Raw genomic sequence first — 16773 nt, 5'->3', positions numbered from 1 at the left:
CAGTTTGAGCAGCATATGGTCTTATGTTAGAAATCACAGCTCTTCAAAGCACGAGAAAATAGCTTTCCGTTCTGGGTAGCACTGTTCTTGCAAAAGGAAGCAGAGAAAACACGTTTCAACCACTGGGGGATATGGTGTTTTCATGGCCTGATAGGCTTCTGACATGACTTGCTTCTTTGATTACATTTGATGAATTGACTTCTTGGATATTTCAGGAAAAGAATGTTTTAAAAAGCGCCAAAACAAAGAGGTAGTATTAATTTGAGAATAGAAACTAGTCATATATACCGAGACACATGCCCTCTTTCTAAATTCCTCCAGCACTAAAGTTTTGTAAGGCACACAAAATTTGAGTGTTTCCTGCTGTGGTTAAGGGAAGTGAAGCCTAAGGACTTATGTAGAGAAAAGATTAATCTCTGTACAGTATGAAATGTGGCTTCTGTGAGGACGAAGTGACTGTTCGCCTTCACCAGCTGGTCGTGCACAGCCGATGACCTCCGTGGCTGCTGAGTCCAGATGGTCCCTGGGCTGAGGGGAATGGCTCATGACTGGCTACTTGGCATCCAAAGGCTACACTAAGAATCCTGCTAGTTGTCTTCTAATGCGCAGATAAGGGCCACTGAGCAGAAGCCACAGGTTCCGAAGTATTTGCTGATGTTGTCTGTCCACTATGTGATAGTCTCCCCCTTGTTGATTCTGACAATCATCCCGTAAGGAAGCCTGTCCCACTTACTGATGAACAGACTGACCTCACAGAGCTAATGTCAAAGGTCACACAGCTGGTACATTTTCAAAGCAGGATGCCAATGCAGATCTGACTTTGATCACTGGGCTCCCTTTACTGTTTCACAGGGGTAAAAACTCTCCAACCAAACATTTAAAATAAAAACAATCAGGGGTGCCTGGGTGGCTCAGTGGGTTAAGGGTCTGACTTCGGCTCAGATCATGATCTCACAGTTTGTGAGTTTGAGCCCCGTGTAGGGCTCTGTGCTGACAGCTCAGAGTCTGGAACCTGCTTCCGATTCTGTGTCTCCCTTTCTCTGCCCCTCCCCTGCCCATGCTCTGTCTGTCTGTCTCTCTCTCTCTCTCAAAAATAAATACACATAGGGGCGCCTGGGTGGCGCAGTCGGTTAAGCGTCCGACTTCAGCCAGGTCACGATCTCGCGGTCCGGGAGTTCGAGCCCCGCGTCGGGCTCTGGGCTGATGGCTCAGAGCCTGGAGCCTGTTTCTGATTCTGTGTCTCCCTCTCTCTCTGCCCCTCCCCCGTTCGTACTCTGTCTCTCTCTGTCCCAAAAAATAAAACGTTGAAAAAAAAATTAAAAAAAAAAAATAAATACACATTAAAAAATAAAATAAAAACAATCATAAAAACTATCTAAAACAGGCCACCATTCCTGATGATGAATATTTAGCTTCATCTTTCTTGATGCATGACCATGCCACATTTCTTTAAATACAAGCATTTTTTCTTATGTTTTCCTTTTAAAGAACCTAGAGCCATCAGTGTTAAATGCTTTGATACCGATTGCTATGACCCGAGCTTCTGCTCCCTTTACACATCACATGCAGGGCCCTTAACTAATTTATCAAGTGGAAAGGAGAAATATTTACATAGATGTCTACTTGGTCCAGGCACACCATTAAGCTGCCCACATCCCTAGCCTCTACCTCTTTTTAGCCTAGTGCCACAGGTCAATCACAGAAGGAGAAATGAAGCAGCCGTGCACATAGACAGGAGCCAACTGTTACCAGAACAAAAGAAAATGATGTGTTCACGCATAAGGGAAGGATTCCTGGGTTATGCCCTGTTCTACTTCTGAGGGCAGGCAGCTCTAAAGCAGAAGAGTTTACAGCCAGGTCAAAGCAGGAGTGCTGATTACTTCTGAAATCTGAGTCCGTTAGGGTGTGAAGGAAACAGGCACCATTACTGAGGAGAGAAAGAGGTCAGAGCTTAAATCCAAGGGCCAGGGTAAGGACAAACATGGGAGAAAGGAAGAGGGCCAGGTTTCAGAGAAGGGGAGCGAGGACCAGGCTGAGGAGTGTGGTTTGGTATGAAACCACGTGTGAGATGGGTGTTAGGACTCCCATCTCACAGTCACTAGTGTATCGTGCAGAGTAAAGAGCTATGAGTTAAGGCAGCCTGTGGGGGTGTGCTTGCTCAAAGTCAGGAGTCACATTTGTATTTAGGCAGACCATTTCTTGGTGTTATGACTTTAGGCAGGTCACTGTTCATTTGTCCCTTGACAAAGACGGAAATAATTGCTTAGCCATAAGGCAATTATTCGATGCCTGTCTTTGACCTAAACACTGCTGAAAATTTTAATGTTTATTTATTTTTTGAGAGACAGAGACAGAGTGTGAGAGAGAGGGAGACACAGAATCTGAAGCAGGCTCCAGGCTCTGAGCTGTCAGCACAGAGCCCAACGTGGGGCTCAAACCCACAACTGTGAGATCATGACCTGAACTGAGGTCGGACGCCTCATCGATTGAGCCACCCAGGCACCCCTAAACACTGCTGAAATTTAAAAAGTAAACAAGCCATAGGTAGTCTCTATCCTCAAATTTTTTTTCTAATAAATGTAAAATATACGCTAGGTCATATGGCAGCTGTGATCTTATTTTCTTCTGTAAAAATTGTTTTTTATTGACTTCAATGCAGGTTTTAATTCTGCTATTCTGTATTTTTAGTTGTCTTTATCATCTCCTTTTTTTTTTTCCTCATTCCACTGGCTTTCCATCTGAGCTCACTTTTCCCCCCACTAAGTTTCTGTCCTATTTCATAGAGATGTGCCTTTAAAAACAAAACAAAAAACAAAAAACAAAACAAAAAAAACAACCTACTGAATATGCCGAGTCTTTTTAATATTTTCTTTTGGTTTCAGTAGTAAATAATTCTTTAAGAGGCCTTTCCTTGTGCTCTAATGGTACTTCTTTTTGCTTTGTATGCAACATGTTGTTTTCTAATGGACTCACTTTATTATTTCTTTATTTATTTCAACTAGAGAGCTATACATATTCAGTGCTTCCCAGCAGAGAGTACACATGATTTACTGTCTGTCCCACTCACTGCAACTTGGATATGCCTCTTCAGATCTAAAGCTAGTTGCCAGTTCCCAGAGTCTAGCAGTTTTTTTTTAAATATTTTTAATGTTTATTCATTTTTGAGAGACAAACATACAGAGCATGAGCAGGGGAGGGGAAGAGAGAGAGAGAGAGAGAGAGAGAGACGGTGGAGGAGGGGAGACACAGATTCTAAAGCAGGCTCCAGGCTCTGAGCTGTCAGCACAGAGACTGATGCAGGCCTCGAACTCACGGACCACTGCAAGATCATGACCTTAGCCGAAGTTGGCACTTAACCGACTGAGCCACTGAGGCGCCCCTATTTAAAAAAATTTTTTTTTAATTAGCAGCTTCTATTTTGGGTAGCTTTGGTGGCCTCACCACTACCCGGTTTTCTACTGTTAGAACAGGCAGCAGATGTGCAAACCAATAGCCCTCCTCCAAATTCACAGCTTTTCCTAATGTTGAATCCCAGTAACAGAGTTTTACTCGGGATCCTCAGAACGTAGGGCAGCAGCATTCATCCCAGATGGGTCTTCCTGCCCAGCTGGCCTCTTGGGTTGGCAGTTTTCTGATGGATTGAACTGAAAGGGAAGATAAGGTCTGGGGTTGTGGGAGAGTTCTGGGAAATTAAACTCACTGGCTGCTTCCAAAAAAGCAAAACACCCTAACCATCAGCAGCAGCACAGAGGGAGGCCTGCCCTGTTCTTAGGCTTAAAGGGACCTTGCGTTATTAAGCCAAGGAGCAGAAGGTAGGTCTAACCTCTTGCAAGGCTAGAGGTTCACTTTGCTTATATGTCATGTATTATGTTTATGAAACAAGTTCCAGCTAGTCTTTTAGATTCTAAAAATTCTTCCCAGATTCTCTCTGAGACTGTTGGTGCTGGTGTTGCTAGTTGAACGACATGTTAATTTTCAAAGTCAGTGTGAGTTTTTTTTTTTTTTTTTTTTTGCATCCTCACATGTATTTTCAAATGAAGAAGAGGAAGTCCGCATCAGGTCTTACTACCCAAATGCCACATTAAAAAAAAAATCATTCAAAGTCAGACATCCACTGAGCGCCTGTTTTGGCTTGCACAGATACCTGCATCACAAGTATCACACTGCGTAATGTTCATGCACACACTCACATGCACGCAATAATCATCTCCCTGATTTTATGTGAATTTGGGACACCCATAGTTTCTTTTTTTCTTTGTGTTCATAGTAGGTAATCAATAATGAATGAATAACAAAGATAAGAGACAAGAGTCAACCGAGCGAAGGATAAAGAACTGGGAGAGTGTAGTGCTAGAAAGCAGAAGTACAGAGAGGGTCCAGGGCTTCTCTTGAGATTTTTTTTTTTTTTTACTACCAAGATAAAATGCTAAATGCAATCTATCATTGCTTAGATAATGATGCAGGGAACCAAACTTGGAGGCGTTCATGTTCCATGTTCTCCTCCCCTCTAGAACACTGCATTTACTATGGTTTTCCTGGTTCCAAACCCTCTTCCTTGCTTCACTCAGTGTCAATGTCACCTCCTGTCTGAAGCCTGTCCTGACCTCTGAGACTAGGCTGGGCAGTCATCTCCCACACATCTAGGGAGCCCTGGACAGTAAGTGGCACCTGCAGCTGGCATGCCCAGTATCACCTGTTTATATATTCTGTCTGCCCAGTCCCCCATCCCGACAGTAATAGTCCTGACGGTTGGAATTACATCTAGTTATTCTTATATCACCCAGCAACTATAAAAGGCCTGTATTAGTTCAAATATTTAATTAATTAGTTGATAAGCAAATGTCTTCATAAGTAGGATAAAATGGGAACCTCTTGGCTTCATTTACCTGGACATTAATATTGGTATTAAATACATATCATATGGATACTAAGAGCAGCAACCAATCTGTTTAATATTAGCAAACTGTTCATATGTATGTTTTTAAAGCAATACATGGTTTCTTTCTTATCTCCATGTTGACTGTCAATTAAGTACATATTAAGTACTTAGTATATGTCCAGAGAAATGTTTCAGAAGCCAAAAGAAGAAATCACATAGGTTTCCTTCTCTACTGGGAATATCCTGACAATTACAGTTGCCAAGTAGACATTCTATCAAGCACTTCCCTTCCCTCCCTTGAAACATGCTCTGTGAATATACATATTGTTGTACCTTACTGTATCTACGGTAGTGCCAGGCACTTCTAGGTAAAAAATAAATATCTACTAAATGAGTGCTGGAGATAGTAGTCACTGAAGGTTCTGACAAAGGATAACATGACAGTAGAGATTTCAGGGTGATTAGTTTGATGTTATCTGAAACTGAGGGAAAGAAATACTGGCGGGGGCAGTGCCTGGGTGGCTCAGTCGGTTAAGCATCTGACTTTGGCTCAGGTCATGATCTCATGGTTCGTGATCTTGAGTCCTGCATCGGGTGAGCTTGTGCCCCACTTCGGGTGAACACGAGCCCTAGTTCTCTCTGTCCCTCCCTCTCTCTCAAAAAAATCCCTCTGCCCCTTGTGGGATTCCTTCTCTCTCTCTCTCCCTCTGCCCCTCACTCTCTCTCAAAAAAAAGCAAGAAATACTGGGAGAAATTTTTAGTCCAGAATTTCCTTCCTTTTGTCTTACCAAGGTCACCTTCTCCTTCTAGTGATGTGATGTAAATTCATGGAGAGACAGCTATTCCAATGTAAGCCCAACCCAAGGCCAGTTACAAAAGGAAATCAGTGTTAAGAAACAGTACATGAGATGTGAGTTATGTTTGTAAAACTTTTTAAAAAGTAAACATACTAGGATCTTCTGATACAATTGGGAGTATGTCCCCGTGTAAGAAGCCTCCTTTGGTAAGCATGTACTTAGCTGTACTTGTTATAATGAGACAGGCGTTCATGAAAACATTCCATTGGCTCCTTTGGAATTATACTTTGGATTGACGTTACCTTTATAAGAATATCCTTACGGTGGCAATTCTTAAGTCTTTGGGTGTCAGGCTTGGTTTTAAGGAACAGAGAAAAGACACTGGGAGCCATGAGTCCTGCCATGCTGGGTATTGAAGCTGGGTATGACAGAAGTTGGCAAGAGAGGGAAGGACTCCAGATCCAAGGCCATGGGCTCCAGACCCATGATCATTTCACTCCACAGCCCTGCATTGTTGTGGGGTCATCTTATGAACTGGTCATGCTTCTTAACATCGTGAACATTTTAAAGGCCCATTACATTTGGCTTCAGGTATTCGTCTCCAGTTAAGTCACTCACTCTTTACCCACACAAAATGTGTTCTACCCCAACCTGTTGGTACCCAGGAGTCAGTTATCTGCAAGGGCAGCTTTCTGGCTGCAGCTTGTGGCCAGATGACTCTCTCCCAACTTTCCTCTTCTGCTTCTGCAGGCCAAGTAAGGAGGCCAAGCTCATTGTCAGCGGCGCGGGCACGCTTCATGGACTCCAGACAGACATAACTTTGGCTATGTCCCATTTTATTTTCTTTTCCTGCAACTCCCCTTTTATTAGCAGAAGTTGATTGTATCAACTAGGTAATGAAAATAAAGATCAGGTCTTCCTACTGGCATCATAAAAACACTTTAAAAATCTCAATCAGTCATAAAACCATGAGTTTTGAGTCTCGAAGTTCTCAAAGCCAGCCGCCTGTTCTACCATCACTCAGTGTAAACCCTGAATTGCCAGGTTTGGCCTCCATTCTGAACTCCCACCTCCATTCACTGCACATTCTGCTTCTTGACTTCTTGGCGTCTTGACATCTTCCTGGATTCTGAATTCCTGGTTTATTTTCCTATTTGTGGCCTCTCTTGGCTTCCGGGAACTGAAGTTGAGTTCTATTTCTCTAGCTTGAACGTGCTTCTTCCAACCTCAAATACAATTCTCAATGGCTATACTACCTACACTCAGCCACCTAATCTTGCCTGGCCACCAGGGTGTTCTATCTTAGTTTAGGAGGCTATGAACTCTGCCACAAGTTGATCCTGGCTCCTAAAGGAGGGCCCAAAATCTTCTGTACCATCAGTGACCCCAAAGGTCACCAGCAGCTGAATTTATCCATCAGTGTAAGTTATTAATTTTCTTTTCCTTTTAGCAAAGCTTAATCTGAAATCCTAATAATGTTAACATGCACTCGGAACAGCTCTGACTCAGAGCTTAAGCAGACATGTGGTTATGGCAATCAAGACCATGGGTGGTAATATTTACCACTTATTTACTGGGCAGCCTGGGGATGGAGACAGAAAACATGACTCTGCAAACTGATGTGAATAAAAAATCACAAGGCAGGGGCTCATGACTTCCAGCCGCTCCACAGGACAAAGAGGCAGCAGTAGCTAAATGTAAGAAATACTGCTTTTAACGCTTTCAAGGTTGGCTCGGCAACAATGAGAACTTTCAGCAGCTCATCCTATGGAGCAGCAAGGGCCTTCGCAACAAGCGATGAATCTGCAAGAAGCCTGTGTGCCCTTGCCCCGCCTTGTTTATTTTTCCTCTTTTCCTTTCCCCTCACTTTGCTTCCTCCCAACTTTGTAGACCTTTGGCCTGCCTGCACCTTCGTGCAAGGACTGGCTGTTACTTACCATGCCCTTTAGTGTCAGATCTGCTAAGGGAGACCGGTTGCCATGGAAGTCTGGCCAAACATGTAAATCAACAGTGAGGAAACCCACAGGCCGAGCCTTCTTAATCAGATCCAGGTGACTGTTCAAATATGCATATACACTTTGGCATCTGGAAGAGACGTTGATTTTGTTTTCAAAAGGGGGGTAGGGTCGGGAGGCAAACTCTTCGGCAGAAAGAAACGATCTGTACTTCCCTATCAGATCCAGAAACAAAGCAGAGTCCCCAACCTTCAGCAAAGAAACTACCCAAACCCCCAGAAACCAGCATTCTGTACTCTCAGATCATGAAGTGCCATCACCAAGAACAGGCAGCATGTCCTGGTGCAAAGCGGAAAGGCTTGGAATCAGAAGACCAGGGCCAGGAGGGGCTTTACCCCTAGTAGGTGTGTGACCATGAGAAAGTTACTCAAACTTTCTGAACCACTTTCTTCGCATCTGTAAAAACAGATATCATAATCCCTGTCCAACTTACCTCATGGTTATTGTCAAGATCAAAGGAGGCTATGCATGTGAAGATACGGTATTTTGTAAACGGGACAATAGTGGACATATGTAAAGGATTTTTTAAAAATCTGTATTGCTAATTGTAACAATAATGATGGGGTGACGAGTATAAACCTAAGTTCTTGGACTCAGCATAGGAGCTGGGCCACAGGAAGTGACAGCACAGAGGAATGCAGTTAGATCAGGAATTAGGAGACTTGATTTCCTACCCAAAGGCACCAAATGGCGTCACGTTTGTTCTTGCTCCTTTCTAAGGCTCAGTCTCTTTGGATGCAGGATGAGGGAATCATACTACCTCTCAGTCTCCACATGTCTGGGGGAGAGGGAGACGGAGGTGAGGAGACTGAGAGCTACGGTAGTCCTGGCCCTGGCCCTCTGGTAGATCTGGGCTCAGATCGGTAGCTGGGTGACATGGGCCAGTAACTCTCCCTCTGTGAACTTCAGTTATCCCATATAAAATGGGTATCATAATACCTATCTCACGGAGCTGAATCTTACTGCAAGGCACAAAGGTTAAATTTGGTCGCCCTTCCCCTCTTTAAATGTGCTTCATTCTCAAAGTCTTGTACCAACGATTCTAGAGGAAAGTGGGTTTATCAGAGGGTGGCATCCATGCTTCTTGTCACTGGTGACCTTGGAAAGATCTCACGGCTTGAACAATGGCAGGAAGAAAAGTATAGGAAATCAATGTCCAAGGGAGGGTAATATCTAAGGAACTCAAGATGACAGTATTTGAATTTCAAAAATGCTTTAGGAGTGTCGCTCAGAGATTTCTTTTTTTTTTTTTAATTTTTTTTTTTCAACGTTTATTTATTTTTGGGACAGAGAGAGACAGAGCATGAACGGGGGAGGGGCAGAGAGAGAGGGAGACACAGAATCGGAAACAGGCTCCAGGCTCTGAGCCATCAGCCCAGAGCCCGATGCGGGGCTCGAACTCTCGGACCGCGAGATCATGACCTGGCTGAAGTCGGACGCTTAACTGACTGCGCCACCCAGGCGCCCCTCGCTCAGAGATTTCTAATTCCAGTTTTGTGACACTGTGAATGTTCCCATGGAGCCCATGAAGTTCCCAAAAGTTTTCTAAACTAACATTAAAGGAAGAAACAAACAACTAGAGCAGTGTTTTTCAAACTCTTTTGTTAAATAAAAATTTTTCTTAATTTTTTTTAATGTTTATTTGTTCTTGAGAGAGAGGCAGAACGCAAGTGGGGGAGGGGCAGAGAGAGAGGGAGACACAGAATCCAAAGCAGGCTCGAGTCTCTGAGCCATCAGCACAGAGCCTGACGCAGTGCTCAAACCCACGAATTGTGAGATCATGACGTGAGCTGAAGTTGGACGCTTAACTGACTGAGCCACCCAGGTGCCCTTGGTTAAATAAAAATTTTATGTGGAACTCCAATATAGGAAGGATAGAAAACCAAAACTGCTCCATGTAAGTGCCAGAGTGAGGGAGTATGTCTGTGTGCACGTGTGCAAGCCTATGCAAGATGCTCAAAGAAGTGAAGACAAGTGACCAAGTTCAAATTTAAACGAACCCTTCTCTGAGGGATTCTGAAGCCATATCTGTAACCCAGATCGGAAAAGACTTGTCAAAACCCACATTCGAACTCTGCTTTAGCATGATTCTCTGACAGTGTTAGGAGAGGATCCTGGAGGCCTCCCTGGAAGGTAGGGCCGGAGCCATATACCTGGGTAGAATACGATCACATCCTGGTTTTCTATTTCCCAACTCTCGCTGCTCATGGTCCAAAAGGAACATTGACCACAAAAGCCACAGGAACGTCCATCCGAGCCAGAATCCAGAGTCTGCACTGATTCTAGCAACATCCGACTTCAGAATACCATCACTGCACTTAAAGCGAAGGGCTTTTTTTTTTTTTTTTTTTAAAGCACACATCTATAAATCTTTTCATTTGCCTCTCAAGGAATCTCAGGGCAGGGCATTTGGTTTCAGACATCTGGGTCAATAAGAACCTATAGGCCTAATTACTATTGATTTGTCATTGTCTCATTTACCGTGGGTCTTTGCAAACAGTGAGATTCGTTTAGCCTCTTACATATATGGTCACTCATGCACTAATGAGATCCCTGGGGGACGGGCCATATGCTTACCCCTTTGACTCCTAACCTCCTCACAGCTGTATGTTTATTCTTTGAATGCGGCCATTCTCCTGCACGTTTTTCCAATTATACCTTACCATGTGTGCTATCTGAGTATATCATTCAAAATGAAATGCACTTGGAAAACATTATAATAACAAATGCACATCATTATTCACATAATTTTAACCTTACATGATGCCTTTTTTGGTTTTGACTTTGTTTCATTTTGTATTTTTTTTTTTTTTTTTTATGTTTTTATTTTTTACCAATTCCTTCTCAAATGGCGGTCTGACCTCTCCCAGCTCGGGAATCACACATCAACTGTTTCAAGTGTGTGCTTCTCCTTCCCTCCACAACCCCCAGGCTCACGAATCTTCGGTCAGAGGGAGAAATTCCTGCTGCCCCAGTCCCACTGCATATGTTGAAGAAAACACAGTTGCAACCTTCACACAGCACATTCACTGTGTAGCAGCTGGGTGGTCAGGTACACAAATTCCCTAAGCTTCATTAACTTTTCTATATTCAGGACTAATTCTTTTCCCTTACAGGCTGCTGTGAAGATTCAATATAGAGCCTCAGCACTGTACAATGAGAGGTAATGAATAAATAGTTCCCCCTCCCTTCCCCTCGTAGGAAATTCATTTCTAGCTTTGAAACATCCAAGAGTCAGGGAAGACTGTTCACAGACTTTATTATTTATAATCTTAGATGAGGATAGCACCCCTGGAATCTCTACTCTCTCCTCCCTCTCTATAAATCAGTTAATTCTTTGGATTCTTGGGCTGCCCAGAAGTGTAGTGACCATAATTTCTAAGCAAAAATCATAATACATGGTCTAGAAGAAGACATGTATGTCCTTTCTAGGAGTTGAGGAAGTCTGTCTGTCTTCAGTTCCTCACCTCTTGACCCGCTGCAATATGTAGTCTACTGAAACTGGTCCCACAGTGAGGAACGATATAGCCTTTGCTTTCAACTCCAATGGACCATCTCCTGCCTTTATCTTACTTGAATTCTCTTTCATTCTGTACCATTTTACCACTTCTTACTCATTGGTTCTCTTTCTCTTGATTCCAGACACTATACTCCTTTGGTTTTCGTACCTCCTCTCCAGCTGGTTCTCTTTCGTTACTTGTCCCTTAAATATCTTAAGTCTCCCAGAGACTTGTCCCTCTTTCCATACCCTTGGATGATCCCATCTTCCTCTCATGGCTCCAGGTACCATCTAGGGCTGAGGACTTTCAAATATATGCTCGTGTCTCCTGCTCATTTCTTTCCTGAGTTCCAGCTCAGAGAGCCAACAACCCAACCAATGGTTCCTCTTGGAAGTCCATTCTTGAAATCTTGCCCACTCCCAACTAGGTTTCCTACACTGCTTCCTTGGTGATTCTTCTAAAATGCAACTTGGGGTGTGGGGAGGAGGGTGTCTGGGTGAAATCAAGACCCACTCTTGATTTCAGCTCAGGTCATGATCTCGTAGTTGGGGGATTGAGCCTCCAGGTCAGGCTCTGTGGTAACAGGCCTGTGCCTGCCTGGGATTCTCTCTCTCCCTCTCTCTTTCTGCCCCTTGTCTGTTTGCGCACACTCTCTCACTCTCTCATTTTCTCAAAATGAATAAGTAAACTTTAAAATTCAACTGTGATCATAACTCACACCCCTACCTAGAATCCTTCAGGGGCTGCTCTCCATTATCCTCAAGATAAAGCACAAACTTTCTTGTCTGGCATAAGATGTTATTCATTGTCTAGCTCTCCCTATATGGCACTGTGTTACATACATGTCTTCCAACGCAGAATACCAGAACTGGAATTTCTGGGTTGTTTACAACTCTATGTTTCACTGTACCACTGGTTTGCCAAAGGGTGGATCTCTGGAGTCATATGGACACGATGTTCCAGGCACTCTGGTCTACACCTCAGAATGGAGCGGGGAAGAGGAAAAATATCTTGGGACACCACCCCCCTTCCATGTGCCAGGCACTGTGCTGAGCAACAGTAACCACCGAGAGGGAGAAAATGGAGAATTTATTTCCTAAGTCAGCACAGTCCTCGGTCTTTCTGAGGGGACCCCAATGCCCCGAGTACTTGCTAATCCTTGCATGCAAAACAGAAGCCAAAGAAAGGCATTATGATATGTAGCTTATTTCTGTTTAAGAAACATTTCTCATTCAAGAGCCATCAAGAATTTAGTGATTATCCTGGCACATCCTAGGGGATGAAAGGTGTTAATATCATCACCCTCGTTCCATGACTGTCCTAGCTCAGGGGAGCCCAAGTAAATACTTGCTGACAGACTGATGGCCCCAGTTGTCAGAATGAGGGGCTGAGACTCAAGGAGCCATAAAGGCCAAGGAAGCAATCTGAGAACACCAGAGGAGAATGGAAAGTGAGAATAATCTTTAGAAGTGGAGTCGAAGAGGTCCCTTTAATCCTCATTTCCTCATCAGAAATCATATGACTTCACCCATATGAGGACTTTAAGACACAAAACAGTTGAACATAAGGGAAGGGAAACAAAAGTAATATAAAAACAGGGAGGGGGACAAAGCATAAGAGATTCATAAATATGGAGAACAAACACAGGGTTACTGGAGGGAGGGTGGGAGGGGGGATGGGCTAAACGGGTAAGGGGCACTAAGGAATCTACTCCTGAAATCATTGTTGCACTATATGCTAACTAATTTGGATCAAAGTAAAAAAAAAAAAAGAAAAAGAAAAAAAAAGAAATAAAGTTTATTGATAAAAAAAGAATTCAATGAAATTATACATATATATGTATGTATGTATATGTGTGTGTATAGATAGATAGATAGATAGATAGATAGATAGATAGATAGATATAACTATCAGAAAGAGCAGTGTCAGGAACACTGCAAGTTCTCAATAAATGTTCTTGTCTTTTCTTTTTCCTTTCCCTGCTCCAGTGGAACATACACAGCCTTTAATGAGGAGCTTTAAATGCATCTGAGATTTGGCCCATGGGTTAGAAAGTGATCCTCAGTGGGATGACAGGAATCACAGCGGCAAAAAGAAAAAAAAAAAGGTCTGAGAAATAAATCAGATTGAGAAACACTGACTGTCCCTACAGAAATGGCAGAAAAATCCAAGAGAGTGGGAGAAAAGAAAGGTTGGGAGAGAAAACGTGGCTTGGGAAAACTTCATTCTGAAGTTTTCATCTCAAGTTTCATCTCAAGGGGCCTGAAACCAGGAGAGCACAAGAAATGATCACTTCTTGCAGTGACCTCTGTAAAAGTAACTCACAACAGGCTGGGCGTCTGATTACAGTCGTCCCCTTTTGGTAGACTGAGAGCTTGCTGACATTAGGGGCCCTCTGTTCTACTCTGTTCCTCTCTCCCCACCAAAAGGGTCTTGTGTCCTCTCCACAGAGCAGCCAAAGCAATCCTTCTAAGGGAAATCTGATGGTGGCTTTCTCCTCCGGCTCAGAAATGAAAACCTTGAATAAAAGCCAGGGTCTTCATGGTTACCTTCAATGACTTCCATGGTTTGGCCTTGGCTAACTTTCAAGCCCTTATCTGTTCCCAACTCCCTCCCTGTCTGGTCCAGCCACAAGGGCCTTTATAGTCTCCTGGAGCCCCCCAAGCAGGCTGCTGCCTCAAGGCCTGGGGCCTTGCTGTTCCTCAGGTATTTTGGTATGGCTTGGGGAGCTCCAAAAACAGAAGACCCCTGTCTCAGAGCTAAGCCATCGGCAAATCTTACTTGAAACTGCAGAAACAAGTACTGATAAACAGACTTCGTTATTTTATATACTCTTGGGTTGCCACGTAACCCATTGAGTCATGGTTTGTTTCCACTTTTTATTCAGAGTCCTGCACAAGTGTCACCCCATCAAAGATGGCTTCCTCACCTGAAAGAGTTCCCATCCATCACCTCAACACCCCTCGTTCTGTCTCTTTACTCATCTCTGTTTTTGTTTAAGTTTATTTTTGAGAGAGAGAGAGAGAGAGAGAGAGAGAGAGAGAGCGAGCGCGCACAAGCAGGGGACAGACAGAGAGAGGGGGAGACACAGAATCCGAAGCAGGCTCCAGGCTCTGAGCTGTCAGCACAGAGCCTGACACGGGGCTTGAACTCACAAACCGTGAGATCATAAGCTGAGATGAAATCTGACGCTTAACCGAATGAGCCCCCCCACGTGCCCCTCATCTGTTTTTCTTTAGAAAGTTTATCAACTCCTGGTGTGCAAATGTGTGCTCTTTACCTACACACACACAATTTGTATGTATCTACTGTGTATATATAATTTCCATGAAAATAGGGACTTTTTTAAAACTTTGTTCACTATTATAAATGCTCATAAGACACTCATTACTCATCACCTTTGTTCTGCTGCCAACCTTGAATCTAGCGCTTGTGGTTTGTGCCAACACCTCCCCACCAAATTCTGCTATCACCAGAACCTCCTTCTGAGACAGTGGGAGTTAAGGTTCTATAAGAGAATTAAGACAATAAAGGACAGTTTAGGGGGAAAGAGCCAAAGTTATGATCAGTGTAAGGCAGTCTCTGTCTAAGGAGTGAAAGTTTGGCCTCACAGAGAGAGAGAGAGAGAGACTCTGGTTGCCAATTACACGCACGAGCATATCTAGTTATTGTTTACTTAATTTATAAGCTCAAAAAACATCACTCTTCAGGGATGGGTCTGAGAAGATTAGGGAAAATCAAGAGTATGAAATACTAAATCTGTTTATCAGCACTTGTTCTTGCAGTTTCAAATAGGATTTGCTGATGCTAAGCTCTAAGGCAGGAGTAACCTGCACTCTGCTTTCAGAGAGCCTCAAGCTGCACCAAAAGAGACCTACAGTCTCTGATTCCCAGGGATTTGCTGTCCTTTCCAAACAGCCAAATTCACTTCAGTAAAGTCATGCCTATTTCGTCCTAAGACCTCTGTAGTCTTGGGATATTCTATTCATAGATCTGTAAGACAGAGATGCACTTTCTTTTACAAAACAATAGAAGCAACGTGAGAGGAAAGAGAACCAACATTTATTGAATACCTGCTAAATATACGAGCTGGATGTAAAATTTAAGAAAGAAATGAAGCCAAGAGTTTATATAGATGGGAGCATCTTGGAAGAATGACAAAGAGAGAAGGAAAAGGGTCCAGAACCCTAGCTGTAAAGAACTTTGATGTGATAGTCTTGAACTTGAAAAGGATACTAAAAGGACAAGCCAGAGATATAGGAAGAAAACTGGGAGAAGTTAACATTCCAGAAAGAAAGCCAAGGAAAGAGAGTGTTATAAAGCAGAGGAAGGTGCGATCATTGATGCCACATCCTGCTGAGACCCCAAGGATGGGGACTGGAATGCACCCTATAGACTCAGCAACAGAGGTCACTAGGGACCTTAACCTTAACAGTTTCAGGGGTCAATGGGTACAGAATTCAAATGGAAGTGGGCAAGGGATGAGTATACAAAGTGAGGAAATAGTGACCAAGGATGGAGGCAATGCTTTGGAGAATCTTAGCTCTAAAAGGGGAGAAATACAGGGAGGTAGTAGGAAGACGGGGTAAAGTCGACTAGTATGTGGAAAGAGTTGGGATTTAAATTTTTTTAAATTTTTTTTTTAACGTTTTTATTTATTTTTGGGACAGAGCGAGACAGAGCATGAACGGGGGAGGGGCAGAGAGAGAGGGAGACACAGAATCGGAAACAGGCTCCAGGCTCTGAGCCATCAGCCCAGAGCCTGACGCGGGGCTCGAACTCACGGACCGCGAGATCGTGACCTGGCTGAAGTCGGACGCTTAACCGACTGCGCCACCCAGGCGCCCAAGAGTTGGAATTTAAATCCAGTTGACTCCAGTTCTGAATTCTATGAGTTGCTGCTTCTGCACCACCCTGTGCTGTTGTTTCTCTGAGTCTGCACACTAATCCATAAATCTCTCTCTCTTCTTCTCTATAAAAACTATTCACATGAGGCTCATCCACAGAGTAGAGCTGTGGAAATTTTGAATATTGCATTCCAAAATCTACCTATCCCTTAGGTTTGTATTGGGCTTTAAGATCTTCAGAGACTGGCATTTCCACAATCTATTTTCATCCACATAACATCTGTAAAATGAGGTAAGCAAGGAAGTATTATTGTGGTTTTATGGGTGAGGAAACTGAGTCACTGAGACAATTATGGCAGATATGGCACAAGAATCCAGACCTCCAATTCTCAGCCCAGCATTCTGACTACTTTACCACACTTTCCGCAAGAAGGTCAGCAGGTTATGGATGACTGCTCTGCTGCTTAACCCTAGAACCACCACCACCAAAACATCCTCCACTTTTATAACCATTAGTAATAGTGGCAGAAAGAGCTGTTGTCATAATTGTCACAGTAGAGTTTACAAAGCCTTGCCAAATACATTACCTCATTAAAATCAAAACAAATTCTCAGAGGTACCCAGGGCTGGTTCTTGCAGAGTGACTACCCCATGTTCTGATGGGGAAACAAATTCATATGATGATGCATGTTGGGAGCTGGGGTTTGAATCCAAATCTCTGAACTCCAAATCCAG

At 43.4% G+C, this 16773-nt stretch overlaps 1 protein-coding gene across 4 annotated transcripts in view; it reads right to left on the bottom strand.

Moving 5' to 3' along the window:
- Window positions 1-16773, bottom strand: part of FGGY (FGGY carbohydrate kinase domain containing) — a 421185-nt gene that overhangs the window by 99396 nt on the left and 305016 nt on the right. For all 4 annotated transcript variants that reach the window (XM_043575117.1, XM_043575119.1, XM_043575120.1 and 1 more), the window contains one exon: window positions 7614-7761. In XM_043575117.1, coding sequence (XP_043431052.1) covers window positions 7614-7761 — 148 coding nt within the window. The remainder of the gene's footprint in view (window positions 1-7613; window positions 7762-16773) is intronic.

The sequence above is a fragment of the Prionailurus bengalensis genome, chromosome C1, assembly GCF_016509475.1.
Source record: "Prionailurus bengalensis isolate Pbe53 chromosome C1, Fcat_Pben_1.1_paternal_pri, whole genome shotgun sequence".
Lineage (NCBI taxonomy): Eukaryota > Metazoa > Chordata > Mammalia > Carnivora > Felidae > Prionailurus > Prionailurus bengalensis.
Note: the sequence above shows the minus strand (reverse complement) of the source record. Positions and strands in the feature narration are given on the sequence as shown.